At 45.9% G+C, this 15498-nt stretch overlaps 1 protein-coding gene across 4 annotated transcripts in view; it reads left to right on the forward strand.

The window, feature by feature from the left end:
- DDX11 (DEAD/H-box helicase 11) overlaps positions 1-15498 on the forward strand; it is a 176640-nt gene that overhangs the window by 39211 nt on the left and 121931 nt on the right. For all 4 annotated transcript variants that reach the window (XM_068277660.1, XM_068277657.1, XM_068277658.1 and 1 more), the window contains exons 2-3: positions 795-952; positions 8599-8826. In XM_068277660.1, coding sequence (XP_068133761.1) covers positions 809-952; positions 8599-8826 — 372 coding nt within the window. In that variant the 5' untranslated portion in view covers positions 795-808. The remainder of the gene's footprint in view (positions 1-794; positions 953-8598; positions 8827-15498) is intronic.

The following is a 15498-nucleotide window of genomic DNA, read 5'->3' on the forward strand; positions in this document are numbered from 1 at the left end:
AGAGGCATCCGAAGCTGACAAAGATACATTTTGTTTACATGAATGTATCTAAGTGTTGAATGTGACTCACTCTCTCAGGAGCTGGAGGACAGCCAAAGAGTGTGTAACATTTCTCAATAGATACATATAACTAAATAGAATGTAACAATCTGAACTTCTGCATATCTCTCCCCGAACCTTAAACCTCTGTGTTTAACCCTTCCAATGCTGGTCTAGTAAAAAAAAAATGCTTTTTGCATATAATATGCTGTAAATAATGTTTTAGAGCAAAGTTGAAATGCAGGGTTATATTCCGCTTTAAGGTATCCCACAGTTTTATTTTATATGTAAATCTACTTTTTAAGTTTTTACTGTTTCATGGCCTCTTCTCGATGACCCATTCATTGAAGTAAGTCAGAGCTAAAATCTGTGAACTATTGACCCTTTTATCTCTTTCCTGCTCTCAGAAGCCATTTACTGCCAGAAAAGTGTTATATGGCTGCAATTCCCAATCACTGAGGGGTAAGCCAGCCCCAACCCAGACAGAGATTGTCACTTGCATACCTGATTTTTTTTTAACTCTTTCAGCCAGAGAAAGGAAAAAAAGGAACACAGCCTAGTTATTTGTATGCTTGGCACTGTACATACACATGTCTATCTCATCATGTCACATGTCACCTCGGTTTTCCTTTAGAACCCCTGTCTTGTAGGTTCCTGATTGCTCTCATTTACCTAGTACCTGCCTCTCTTTATAAGACTCACAAGTCATGTTTTGTATCTCATTAACAGCAAAGTTTGGGTACTTATTTGTACAGATTATTCAGGAAGAATGGAGGTGAAGCCTTCAGAAAGTGCAGCAGGGAAGTTTCCCTTTCCGTTTCCACCATACCCCATCCAGGAGCAGTTCATGACGGAGCTCTACCATGTCTTAGAAGCTGGCAAGGTTGGGATTTTCGAGAGTCCCACAGGCACGGTAAGGATAAGATATTGGATCTTTGATTGAACTCACATGCTTATCCTGCACAAAATGCTTATTTGTTAAAGTACCGGCAGCACAGCGGTTATCAATCCTGTCTTGCAGTGTTCAAGTGCCAAGTTTGATTCTAAGCCAGGAGTTTGTATGTTCTCCTGCACACACCATTTTCCTCCCACATCCCAAACAAATACTGGAAGGTCAATTGAAGCTCAGGTCAAAAAGAAAATGCTTAACCAAGAAGAGATAGCCTCTGGATCTAGAGGGTTGCACTCCTCTTCAAGCATAAGCATGGCTGTGCCTGCGCAGTAGCATGGCTACTGCGCAGGCATGACCATGAAGAGGAGTGTGCACTGACCAGATTTCCGACAAGCCCTTGTCGTAAATCTTCGGGGGGTCCGTAAGCACCACAGCACCCAGCAGGGCACCACACAGTACCCAGCATGCCCCACAGAGGCACCACAACACCCAGCGTGGCACTACACAGCACCCAGCATGGCATTACAGCATCCAGTGTGCCCCATACAGGCACCATAACACCCAGCATGACACCATAACACCCAGCATGGCACCAGAGCACATGGCAATGGGGGTATGCTGGGTGCTATGGTGCCTCTACTGTATATGGGCATATTTGGTGCTGTGATGCCTTTATGGGGACATGCAGGGAGCTGTGGTTCTTTTATGGGGTCATGGAGTTGTGGTGCCTCAATGGGAGGCCCATGGGAGGGGGTCCACTGGAAGGCCATGGCATTCTATGGGGGAGGGGGGGAGCTGGCAGCAGGACAGCTCACTGAACAGAAAGCCAGACCAGCCAGCACAGAAGTCAGATAACTCTGCCAAGTTATGTTTAAAGAGAACCCGAGGTGGGATTAAATTATGTTAGTGGGGCACAGAGGCTGGTTGAGGAGGCGGGGGAGTGGCGCTAACAGACAGGCATAGGTAAACATTGTGCTGGCGACACGCTGCGTGTCGCTAGCACTGCGGAGGGGATAGCGGCACGCAGGGGGGTCCTGGAGGCACACCATGGGGCAACAGAGGCTGGTGTTAGTGTGCACAACCAGCCTCTGTGCCCCACTAACATAATTAAATCCCACCTCGGGTTCTCTTTAAGTAACAATGCCTATTGATGTGACATGCTGCATTTTTGGGATTTTTTTTCACATTAATGGAGAGGAGAGCTTCATCCAACATTTTGCTGGGCAGGCCTACATAGACCGCTGTTAAAGGGAACCTAAACTAAGGAGGATATGGATTTTTCCTTTTAAAATAATACCAGTTGTCTGACTCTCTTGCTGATCCTTTGTCTCTAATACTTTTTAGCCACAGCCCCTGAACAAGCATGCAGATCAGGTGCTCTGACTGAAGTCAGACTGGATTTGCTGCATGCTTGTTTCAGGTGTGTGATTCAGCCACTACTGCAGCCAAAGAGATCTGCAGGACTGACAAGAAACTGGTATTGTTTAAAAGGAAACACCCATATCCCTCTCAGTTAAAGTGGATCCGAGATGAACTTTTACTCATTGCATAATTGTGTTCCTTTCCTATTGTTTATAGGGCATTCCTCAAGCCAAATACTTTTTTGTTTTTGTTTTAATACTCTAATTCCCTATAAACTATACAAGCCACGCCCACAGGTTTTCAGAGAGCCAAGGCACTTTCAGGCAGTAGCAAGGGCTCATGGGAGCTCAGTCTGGGCAGGAGGAGGAGGGGGAGGTGTTACTAGCCAGAGATTTCAGAAGGAGGGAGAAGAAGGAGGGGGGATTGGTTTTTTTTGCTCAAGATGCAGATAAGCCTGCCTCTGTGTAATGTTTACAAACAACATGGCTGCTGTCATTGTATCACAGGAATAATCAATCATATTCTATTAACCTGCTGGGCGGTCTGGACGAGCTCAGCTCGTCCAGTACCGCCGGAGCCTGCCGCTCAGGCCCTGCACTTTGCCAGCCGCGTGTGCTGCCTGATCGCCGCCGCGAGCAGCGGCGAAAGAGGGTCCAGTGTTCTCCCCAGGATCAATTAAGTGGGCGCGCCGCCCGGGTGAATTAAGGCCCCGCCCGGCTGCTATTTTGCATATTAGAAAAGCCAGCGCTGTTCTCTGCACTCAGCGCTGACTCCTCTGTGCCCAGCAAGCTCAGCTCCTCTACGTACGAGATCTCCCGCTTTCCGGCGGGCTCGTACACTCATTGGCTCGGCATGGCAATAGGCGGGGCCATCTGTTATACTGCATAGTGCTCTTCTAGGAAGTTAGAACGAGGTACGTTGCAAGCAGTCTCTCACTCTGTCTGTGCTTGCACGATCGTGAAGGGACGCTGGAGCCTGTGTGACTAAAAGCAGAGCTGGGCAAACTACAGCCCGTCTGGCTTTGTAATCTTGGTATTTATTGCCTCCTTTCCTCCTCGTGGCTGTCTCACTTGTCTCTCTCCCTCCCCAGTCCCCACCGTACAATTGTTGTACAATTACGTGCCGTACTAACTTTCCCATCTCTGAATTACGGCACTTTTGTCAGACTGAAGAGAGGAGTGCAGGCAATCACTCACTTCCTCCCCCGGGTGTCAGACGCATGGAGCAGATCTCCACTCGCTGCAGAGAGCGGGATGTCCTGGTTGCCCAGAGAACAGCACACAGACAGCAGCGCTGAAGGGGAAAAAAAAAGCAGTCTGATCTGATAGGTACAGGCAAAAAAAAAAGCTGTGACCTTAGGTCAGCTTGCACACATAAAGCTCTGTCCTGAAGTGTATTCCCACCCCCTCTTTTTTAACCCTCAGGATACACTAATCTCTGGAATCTCAAGGGGCCAGCATGTCCTTTCAAACCATGCTGAGCTTTGCAATTTCTCAAAAAAAACCCAGTTCATACCTATGTGTGAATTTGCAGCTTCTCAGTTAAATCTGTAGGACATGCTGAGCCTTGTGGTTCCACAACAATGGGGTCCACAAATAATGAAAACCTTAGCAATCAGATGATTGGTAGAGGAACCAACCCCAAAAAACATTGACGGAACAATAGTGGTTGATCGGAACCATTAATGATGCCCAATACGTATAACAATATGATGTCTGTTTCACCTGCACTGTGAACCGGATTTGTGTACTGCAAATCAAGCCTATTTTTGTTTTGTTTTTTTCAAACGCAAACAAAAGGCACTGTAATAGCACATTGAAAACAATCAAACAACCGTTTTTCCTGGTTTTGACTTGGCAGGTTCACTTTAAGACAGATGGTGCATATATAATACTGGGTACACACAGATTTTCCGGCTGATTTACTGTCAGATCCATTATTTCAAACATGACCGATCTGCGTTCTGATCGATTTTCGAGCATTTTCCGATCAATTTCCTATTGAAGTGAACGGAAATCGATCGGAAAATGCTCGGCAATTGATCAGAAAGCAGATCGGACATGTTGGAAATAATCGTTCTGACAGTAAATCGGGCAGAAAATCTCACCTAGCATCTCTGTACCTAGCAATAAAGCAAGAGTCATATGGAGGCTCAGTGTTTTCCCCAGGCCTCCATCCGGCTAATTTTGGTAAGCACCCGGCTGATATCGGCTCGTTTCCTCCTTCTGCTATGCTGTCAGCAAAGCTTACACGGCCCTGCTTTTCCCCTGTTGTGCCCCACCCGGCTACTTTTTCATGCCACCCGGCTGGAAAAAATTTCTGGGGAGAACACTGGGGTCCCCCCAGCCGCCTGAGCCCAGCGTAGCCGGAACAAAAAGTTCCGGCCAGCGCTAAGGGCTGGATCGGAGGCGGCTGACGTCAGGACGTCGGCTGACGTCCATGACGTCACTCCGCTCGTCGCTATGGCGACGAGGGAAGCAAAACAAGGAAGGCCGCTCATTGCGGCCTTCCTTGTTTATTCTGGGCGCCGGAGGCGATCGGAAGAACGCCTCCGGAGCGCCCTCTAGTGGGCTTTCATGCAGCCAACTTTCAGTTGGCTGCATGAAATAGTTTTTTTTTTTTATTAAAAAAAAACCCTCCCGCAGCCTCCCTGGCGATCTTATCAGAACGCCAGGCAGGTTAAAGCTGTTTGCAGCTAGATTTGCTGTGTAAACTATCTAAACTTTAGATAAGATATATAGACACGTTACTTGTTATAGTTAGTTTTTCATCTCGGATCCGCTTTAAGGTTCCTTTTAAGTTCATGTAAATTTGGCTCCACCCATGGCAACACCCACATTCCAGTGCATGGCCACTCCCATTTTTCAGCTAGCGTTCCCAAAAGTGCACCCGGATCTCTTCGCCCCTGGTAAGCCTCTAGGAACCAGAGGCTTCCTTTCTCTTAGGTACCGTATATGACTGTGAACACTCTGCATATGCTGGGGAGGAGGGGAGACACAGCTGCAACTTATATGCTGCTCCGGTGTGGCTTGAGAGAGGGAAGACCACACTCTGCACTAAAATTGCGCCTGTACCATAATTCTGGCCCCATATGGCAGAGGGGGCACTCGGAAGTGGACATGCTGTGCATATGGGAGGGACACTAAAGTGGGGGGGGGGGGCATAATGTAGTCTAAAAGTATAGAGTGGAAGGCATTTGTCAGTGCCTGTGATTTCAATGGATTGGGGGTGATGAGAATAGGAACACTTGCCATATATCAAATGTGGAGAAAACAGGCTGTGCTTATCGTGATTGTGTCAAAAGCAACTCATTCTCCTTTGTGGGCAGTAGAGGAAATGACAGCACCAAACTCTTGACAAGAATGTTTAATTCCAGATGTATGCAGCTATACCGAGGTACAAAGCAAAGCTCAGGGTGTCCAGGCAGCTGTTTCATGTTGCTATTTGCACTTGGTTCCGCACTGCTGTGACCAAGCGTGAATAGCAATGTAATACAGCTGTTAGCTATCCAGTTACATCTGTCCTTGCACCCACCTGCCTGGACATCCCGATCTTTACTTTGTACTTCCACAAGAGGCAGAATCTCAGAAGTAAAGATGGGGAGGGGTACAGCATGTCTGAAAAAGTGCATGAGCACTGTACCAATTTAGGAATAACGTTCTTCAAGGTAAAACTGAAAAATATTTCATCATTTTCTTTCACTATGTCTTTATTGCAAAAGAGGATATAATAAAACATACATTTATTATCAACAATTTCAGTAGCAATAGATGTCTAACATCAGAATGCTGCACCACCTCCAAAATGTGCCAGTGGGAGGCTGGGCCAGTCTAATAATCCAGCAGTCCTTCTCATAAAGGTGATGAAGACCTAGCTGGAAGCCATAGGCTGATTGCCGAATTTGGGGAGAAAAGGAAGAAGGGCTGAATCCGGAGTTCACATAAATATACTGGGGTCTAAGTTTAAGGGGAGTTATGTTGGGGGCAAAAGGGAAGGACTGTAAGTTATAGAGAACCAGGGCCTTAAATCCCCTAACTAAAAAGCACTGCAAGGTACAATTTTTCTCTTGTCTTATGCATTTTTTTTTATTGCCAACCCCACTCGGGAGAAAACGTTAATTGCATATTGGCCGGGGAATCAAGTGTACAATAAGAGCCTACATAATAGTTCAGAAAAGAGGTTGATCATCTCTTAAAAGCAGTAAGGTGATATAATAGTATACAAATTAATTCATTATACATCTGTAATGTGGTGGTTGATAAAAGAATAACTTGTGCCATCATTAGAGGCAAAGGACGCACGCACACACAATCTTTATTGTCCATTATTGTCCAAAAATAGTACCATCCTCTATCGTAAAAGCCCTGTGTCCCTGCGTCCTCTCCTGTCCCTGAGTCAGTGCTTCTGCGCATGTGTAGCATGCGGCAGGCATTGGGAGGGGGGTGCGTGTGTGTGCGCCCTGCATGCGCACGGAGTAGGGTAGGAGTACTGTGGCCATGTTCAACCATGGCAACTTCACGTCACCCTGCTTTTTACAACTAACTTTACATTTGGGTGATGGCTTTCATGCGAATAGCGAATCCACCACACAAGCCACTAAAGAATCCAACTTGCGATCATATCTCTACCAGTCATGATCATATCTATGAAAAAAACTATTTCTTTAAGGAAATGATACATAAAGTGATTACTCAGGAATGAATATGAATAATCTGATCAAAAATATGACTGTGCACTAAAAATAGTACCGTTTATGGGCACCTTACGGGCTGCAGGTGTGCTACATACCAGCATTTCTGAACTCAAGCTTGGCTCAGGTGCCCAGTAATCATACAATCTCACCACTTCTATGTCCTATGAGGGACTACCTAAAGTATCCATACAAAGTATATTTACTCAGTTTACTCAGTAAGATTTTACAGTCAAAATCTTTATCATTTAGCTGAGGCGACTGATCTTGTCTGATAATCTAGTGGGTGTACAGCTGTCCCTCAAGGTGGCAATAGTAACTCCTTAACCCATTGCCCCCCTCCTTACCACAGTAAGCTGCTTCATTGTGTGCCACGCCATTGTCCCTCATGCCATTGCCATAGCAGTAGTACACATCATTCAATGTTGGCAAGGGATGTGTCTGTATGACCTTGTGCCCAGAGCCTTTCACCCTATGGGTTATGTCTCAATCCCTACAGGCAACAGTTATAGAATATGTGTATACACCTTTAAAGAGTCTGAAGACAATGAAAATTACCTCTTTACTCCCCAGTCCTCTTCAGCATTAAGATCAAAGATGAATCGCCGCATCCCCGTGGCAGAACGAGGTTTTTATCCCCCCGAAATCCCCATGGCAAAATACTCTGTTACTTCCTGTAAAAGGAAGAGCTGAGCACAGTAGCTCTTCCTCCAGTGCAGTCAATCTCTGCCTCTCCCCACCCTCTGTCTTCTTTCACTGAGAGGGGCAGGCAGAGGTGGAGATTAGCGGAGATTGCTTGCACTGGAGGCAGAGCTACTGCGCTCAGCTCTGCCTCCCCTGGGCAGCAAAATCTGCGACTTGGAAAGTCGTAGAATTTTTCCGCCTGGATTTTGGTGGGATTAAATACATTGTTCTGCTGCGGGGATGTGGCGAGTCATCTTTGATCTTAATGCTGAAGAGGACCTGGGAGTAAAAAGCGGTAATTTTATTGGCTTCAGACTTTCTTTAAAGCGGGGTTGTCACCATATACCGTAATTCAAATTTCAACAGCAACTGGTCTGATCAGTAAATTAAGTGACAAAGATGCTAATCCTGCATTCAAAACTTTCAAAAAATGTTCTGCTGTTATGATTTTGAGTTATGGCCCTTTAGTAGTCAGTGCCAAACAGTTGCATGCTGGGGGTTCTTTTTATCTATAATATATTCCTCCTCTTCCATTTATTTCCTTGCCTAGCTGCTTTTCTGAAACACGATCCCCTGCACACTTGTTTTCACAAGCAAGGCTGAGGTGACTCAGCAATTGGAGGAGAAAAGAAAAATAAGTAAAGAGCAGAAATGACATCAGGATTTAGCCTAAACTGTGGGCAAAAGACATGGTTCCCACCACAAACAGAATTCTCTTCATTTACTATATAACATTCACTGAAATCAAAATGTGGACAGTTCAATACATGTGTTATGTACAGTAAGTAGATCAAGTATTTATCTACTTATATATGTGTTTTTTTTCCCCTGGCATAGTATGGCTAATCCTACTGCTTTAAGTGATATTTTGCAGTCTTTACATCAGCCCAGACCCATAATACCCTGCTGATTTCCCTCCCTCCTATTTCAGGGCAAGTCTCTGAGTCTGATTTGTGGATCTCTTTCATGGTTGAGAGACTTTGAAGAGAAAAAGCGCCAGGAGGAGGCACTGGCACTCTCTGGTGGCGATACTGAAAAGGGTGAAAGCCAAGTCTCAGAAAAGTTGGCACCATCCACAACTCAATCCTCTGCAGAGCCTGAATGGATCACACAGTTCCTGCACAAGAAGGAGGAAATGGATATAAAGAACAAGCTAAAGGTGAGAACCTCTTGTGACCGATGCCCTCTGAGCTCTATGCTGCACTGAGATTTTCCAGATCATTGAAGGACAAGCTAAATACCAGCTGGCTGAGGGGTCACCGGGGTAGGTTCAACAAAGCAGGTGCTCTTCTTAACACGTATACACCGATAGCAACCAACATGATTTAATGGAAACCCATATCATTCACAACATGCACTGATGTAATAAATCACGTATGTCACAGAATGTACATGAAGACCAGTTTCAGACTATAGATTGGCGGCAGTAGTGCAACCCGGGGGCTGCACTGCTCCACCAAAATCTGGCCTTTGGGGATTACCGCGTTAAGACAGCCGAACAGGAAGTGACGCTCGTTTGCACTTCCTATTTTGTAAATACGGAAGTGCTTATAGTAAAAATACACTTCCGCGCATGCGCACCACAATGCCACCGCATAAATTATTTAAAAAACCCTGCATCGCGTTAGACTTACATGACTTCCGGTTCGCCACAGAACCACGCGGTAACATAGATCTGTGTGTCGGGGATGCGGGACAACGTCCCTTTCGTTGTATTGCACTGCACTTTATCGGTAGGAACAGCCCCATTGACTTTCATTTGCGCACGGTACGTTAAAAATACTGCACCGCCCCTGTGTGAAAGCACCCTAAGGCTTGATTCACACTGGCAGTAATCACAGCGTTTATGGCAGGCGACAACGCGTCATTTGAAAGGGATCAAATGAATGGTGTAAAAAAAATCACAGAATTCTAATGAATGGAATCTGTTGTTTAACGAGAATCTGGAAAAAAAAGCCCCTGGGGTACTTACCTCGATAGGGGGAAAACTCTGGATCCTAATGAGGCTTCCCCATCCTCCTCTGACCCTCCATTCCAGCATTGTCCGATGCTGAAAATTAGTTGGGTGCTCCAGGATCATAACAGTCTTGTAAGAGGCTTGCGCAGGCGCAGTAGTGGCTTTCCTTTCTGCTCAGGCGGAACTAGCCAAGCCCAATGAGATCCGCTCTTCTGCACAGGCCAGTGTTCTCCCCAGGATCTTTTAGCTGGGTGCTTTACCCGGCTAGTTTTGGTGATTCGGCTCACCTCCTCCTATGCTATAAGCAGACTTGTGCAGAAAAGCGCCGGCCCTGCATTCTTTCATCTCCTCCCACCCGGCTACTTTTTCATGCCACCCGTCTGGAAAAAAATTCTGGGAAGAACACTGCAGATGCAGACACCACACGCCTGTGCAGTACATTACAGTGATGTAAATTAGAGTAGTGTTGACTTTGGAATTTCAACTTGCTGAGTTTTAGAAAGCCATGTGGCTACAAATGAGAAAAAATATATTTTATTAACGTTAAATTATAGAATGACTTGTGTAAGCACTGAAATTGGAGTATCAACTTATTTCCTGCACCTTTTTATGAGGAACTGAAAGGTTTTGTATAACTTCTCCCTTCATGATTGTCCCTGCAGTACTTCCTGCCAGTCAGCAGATGGAGCTGGTACATTAGCAAATCATTTAGCCATCATGAATGGTGTTATCGCCCATCCATGGTTTCAATTTACAGCAGACACATTAATACACACTTTGCAGGAAAAATATTTTTTTATTGAAATGTTCCAAATAAAAGCATTCAAACAACATAATGAAGTTGGATTCCACATTAACTGTAACAAATCTGGGCAACCAACAAAGCAAGATGACCTTATAATAACATGGCATTAGATGTAACCAGTCCAGTGACCGCTTTTTCATGTTACATAATACGACCTATTTAACTACTATCTGAATATCTTATTCCCCGGGAGCTAATTATCATGGAATGGAAATGAATAGGCAGTATCCAGCAATGGTGTAACAATGCAGAATTTGCATAATTAATTTTAATTATATCCAGCAGTAAGTCAAAACCGCATAGGAGAGGGAAATGAATACTGAATGTAGACAGAAGAATTTGAGAACTCCCAAGCCCCTCCAGCTTTCATCAGCGTAGCTTCTGTAGCGAATTAAGCAGACTTGAACTCAGAACTTTCTCTCTACTCTAAAAGATAAGCAACAGTATAATAACCTTTCCAGAAAAAAATATCCTACAGCTACAGCTTATAGAACTCCTTCAGAGATGCTGCAGTGTAGTTGCTTCCTGGTTTGCTGGGAGCACACAAAGGGTTAAACTCTTGTATTTACATATTAACTTTGCAGACAGCTGAGAGCTGAAATTACACTAGCTCATTACTTGCTGACAAGTGACAATTAGACAATCTGATTTATATAAACACATGCAGGGTGGATTTCTCTGCGTTCTCCTTCTCTCCCGTGCAAGAGCTCAGGTCCGCTTTTAAGACATTATGGGGTGTATGCACTAAACTGAACTAAAGAGTACCTGTAGGCTAACGACCCGTTCAGTTGCTATGGATCGGGGAGGAGGGACAGTGCACAATGGAGTTAGCAGAAGTAAGGATCAGAACATTGGCCTCGTCCTGCGTCTGGCCAAAATAATCCAGCATTTTGGATCTCCCTGTCGCATTGGGCTGCTTTACATATACTAGATACTCAGCAGAGACTGTCCCCGACTGGCCATCTTGGCTGAGAACCATCTAGCGTGCATATAAAGCTTAAGATTGTTTGATTGCCAGCGTATGTGTCACGCCTTAGCAATGTCTGTCATGCAGCTCTTCCCATCAGTTGTCATTGATCAGAGTTTTTAAGCATTTTTGAAACTTTTTGACTTATCATGCAGCGTTTTATCAGATGTCGTTGTCAGACAAAAACAGCTGTATAATTGTGTCCCAGCATTTAAAAAACAAAGGAGGATGGATATGATCAGTGTAGCCCATTTTGCATTGGTTGTTTATAGTGTGTTGTCTGTTATGGAATGATCGACTTGCGTGAGTCCATCCTTGCCGCTTGTAGTACGATCATTCATCCAGCAATTTGATCATTTCCTTTGTCTGCTGAAGCAACGATTTGTTTTTGTTTGATTTTCATTGTCAGGGTTTTTGGTCGGGGTTCTGTTAATCTCGTCACTGGTATCAAGGTGCGAGCAGCCCCGGGGTGTGGGGTCTAAGCGAGCTCAGGTCTTCACCAGCGAAACCCCGCAAGGGATGATGGCCCGTCAGCCCTAGTGGGCGGTGGACCACTTTGCTGCCTGGTGCTCGCCAGGTCACGACCCCCAGGACTACCGCACCAGTGACGGGAAGAACAGAGGGTACCTGCCGGACTGGAGGAGGGTTTGAGCAGAGCGGACCATTACCTATCGGGCTTGGACAGACTTGCAGGCCAGATAGGCCTAACCTTAGGGATCCCAGGCAGGAACTGGCTAGCAGGAGAAAACCCAGGTAAGGAGCTGGCTGTTTGGTTCCCAGGAGGCAGTGGACAGGCAGAGGCAATTCCGGGTAGGAAGCTGACAGCTAGGATCCTGGGGGGGGGGGGGGTACTAACTGACAGGGTAAGTCATGGAGATACTGGCAGTCAGAGGTAGTCCCTGGGAAGGGAGCTGACAGGCTAGGAACCCAGGAGGGAATGGACAGGCTGGGGTAATCCCCGGGATACTGATGATGACTGGAGAATTCCCAGAAGGGAACTGGCAGGCTAAGGGAAACCCAGGAAAGCTGCAAGTGACTGGTGAGCTCTCGGAGGGAACTGGCAAGCTGAGGGAAACCCAGGAAAGCTGCAGGTGACTGAGGAGCTTCCAGAGGGAACTAACAGGCCAAGGAAAACCCAAGGTAGCTGGAGGTGACTGGGAGAGCTCTCGGAGGGAACTGGCAGGCCGAGGGAATCCCCAGGGAAGCTGTAGGACAGGGAGTGAGGCAGAGAGACTAACATGGAACAGGGATAGGCACAGGGAGGCAGGCCGGGAAGTGCAGGCTGGGAAACAGGGATGGATGGCAGACAGGAGTTTGACAGGGAGTGCAGGGATCCTGGTTAGTCTGCAGGCAGGACAGCAGGCAGGCTAAATCAGGCAGACAGACAGGCAGGCAGGTGTAGAAAGAGATTCGTCAAAAAGGGGAATGACTTGGAGGGGAGCGGCAATGGAACGCTGTGGCTGATGACCAGGGATGCAACAGCCATGAAGTGTGAGAGTGCAGGGTTTAAAGAGAACCCGAAGCAGAATTTTAAAATCTGAATAGGAAACAGAAGCATGTTCTGTGCACAATGACATGCCTCTGTGTTCTTCTTTTGACGCCGCCAGTCCCCACATGGCTCTGCTGTGTTCCCTGCAAAATAGCGCCAGGCTGGCGACAATCTGCTTGTCGCTAGACTGCTATTTACCTCGTGTTTGTCAATCAGCTTAACACCCCCCCCCCCCCCGCCTCCTCTATTGCAGGGCTTCCCTGCCGCTGCCCGCCTCCGTAAGCTTCCTCCAGTCAGAAGCTAAGCCGCTACCCAGGAAGTACTTCCCACACAAGCCCACTTTCCAGTTATTACACTGTTTAAATTGTGTCCCTAGTAAAATATATGTCGATAATATTTTATTTGGAAATAAACATGTATTTTTTTCTGTTTAGTGTTTGTTTTTTAATACTATAACAATAATTACAAGCCTTTATATACAAAAATAACTATAATATAACCTCATGACATATATATTTTAAAAAAGTTTTTTTAAATGATGTAATTTTTTTTTTTTATTTTTTTTTTTACAAGTGTTTTATTTTGGTAACTGTGGGGCAAGGCTGGAAGGGGTTAAAAATAATAAAAATTTTATTTTTCTTTGCAAAAGTGTATAATGGAATAATGGTTGTATTTTTTACTTTTTGGCCACAAGAAGGCACTACACATAGTTGTCAATAGACGGGAACTAGTGCGTGCATCTGTTTACTTTCGGTTTTGGTGAATGAGAGGCTGTCTCTCTCTGACGTAGCTCTCATTTACCACAAGCATGGTGATCGGGTTTGGGAACAGCCGTTTCCCATTCCTCGATCACAGAAGGGCGGCATTGCGGTGAAAGTGAACGAGAGTTCCGTGACAATTGCGAGAGGCGGTGGTAAGTAAACAGTGCGTATAGATACGCCGCTGATCCGCAAGTGAAGTACACAGAAGCTTATATATATATATGTACTAAGGATCTCTGGACTGGTTAAACTAACTGTGCAAACAAGATAGAAACGTTCCTGCTATATCCAGGGGGTAAGCAGATAACTTTCTCTCCTTTATTTGCTCACTAATTACTTCATTAGCAGTCTATCTGATAATCTGTCCTGCTGCCAGAAATGATATCAGTTAGCTTCAGTGGGATGTAAATATGACATCAGAGTAGTCATATAATGTGCGTCTAATGCTGGGGATTGCACGGTATGTTTCTGTACCGTGTATCGACCAGCTGATAATATTCAGATGGCCCAATCAAGCCGCTCTACCCCCGCCCGCTCGATTCCCGCCTGCGGACAATGGCAGGGAATCGAGCGCTGATAAGGAAGCGCTGGCTGGGGCGAGCGGTAATCGATCCGTGCGCACGAGCGGGGAGCCGCCGGTCGACCCGTGTATCCCCAGCATTAGTTGAGTATAGCTTCATTAGTGTATCCTCACTACAGTGTCCCTTTAAGCTGTTCTGTTTCACATATCGCTCTTAGAGAAACTTTGATTGAATCTGCATGGAATCTTTTGCTTTTAATCAATCATGTAATGGATTTGCAGAGGAGACTGATAAAGAAACAATGCAATGTACTTAAGCCCCATCTACACGGAGGGACATTGTAGCGATCCGGCGGCTCGATTAGCCGCCGGATCGCCTCTTCCGCGTGCCCGCCGCGTCCCCGCTCACCGCGCGTGCGCCGCATTCGATTCCCCGCTCGTGCCTGCTCGTCCCCGCCGGCGCCGCTTATCTCCCGCACGATTCCCTGCCATTGTCCCCTCGCGGGGATCGAGCAGGGAATCGGCGGTGCGAAGATCCGTCCTGTCGGATCTTATCAATCGAGCCGCATCAGCGGCTCGATTGATAAGGAGCACCGCGGCCGCATCTACGCGTGTAGATGCGGCTTTACATTTATAGACAACAAAGGGGTATTTGCTTTCCTCCTCAAAGCACTCAAAATATGTCAACACCAGTAATAAGTCCTGGATCGCTACAGTTCGGGAGGTATTGATCCCAGGTTAAATGTGTGAAAAATACGTAAAATTTACGTCTGCCGCACTCAACAGTCCATAGTTTTCCAACCACAATGAATCTTCTGTATAATCAGCATGATTTCCCAGACAACCTCAGAAGAAGAAAAAAACGTAAATGTGTAATTCTGCATACAACGTTTATCAACACCCTGTGACCTCTTGCACTCTGGTATTCTATCACCATACACACATCGATTGCTAGAACGCTCACCGATATTTGCTGATTTAATGACAGATCAGCAGAATGGGCTCAATAGTAACCATATAATCCTCCTCCTCAGCGCAGGCTGTACTTGGATGGGCTCATAGGAACATGTAAAAGGCATCAGACAACATAATCATAGCGTAACTCCATTAACTGTATTGAATCACTACATGCAATTGTCACAGTGCCACTAAAAGCCACCAAGTGTCCTTACACCAGCATGCATAGAGAAATGCTCACCGGATCTAATTGCTGACCAATCACAGACCAGCGCAATAGGTTTTCCAATACAGTGTCTTGGTATAACCTTAAAGAGACACTGAAGTGAAAAAAAAATATGATATAATGATTTGTATGTGTAGTACAGCTAAGAA

Source organism: Hyperolius riggenbachi, chromosome 3, assembly GCF_040937935.1.
Source record: "Hyperolius riggenbachi isolate aHypRig1 chromosome 3, aHypRig1.pri, whole genome shotgun sequence".
In the NCBI taxonomy this organism is placed as follows: Eukaryota; Metazoa; Chordata; class Amphibia; order Anura; family Hyperoliidae; genus Hyperolius; species Hyperolius riggenbachi.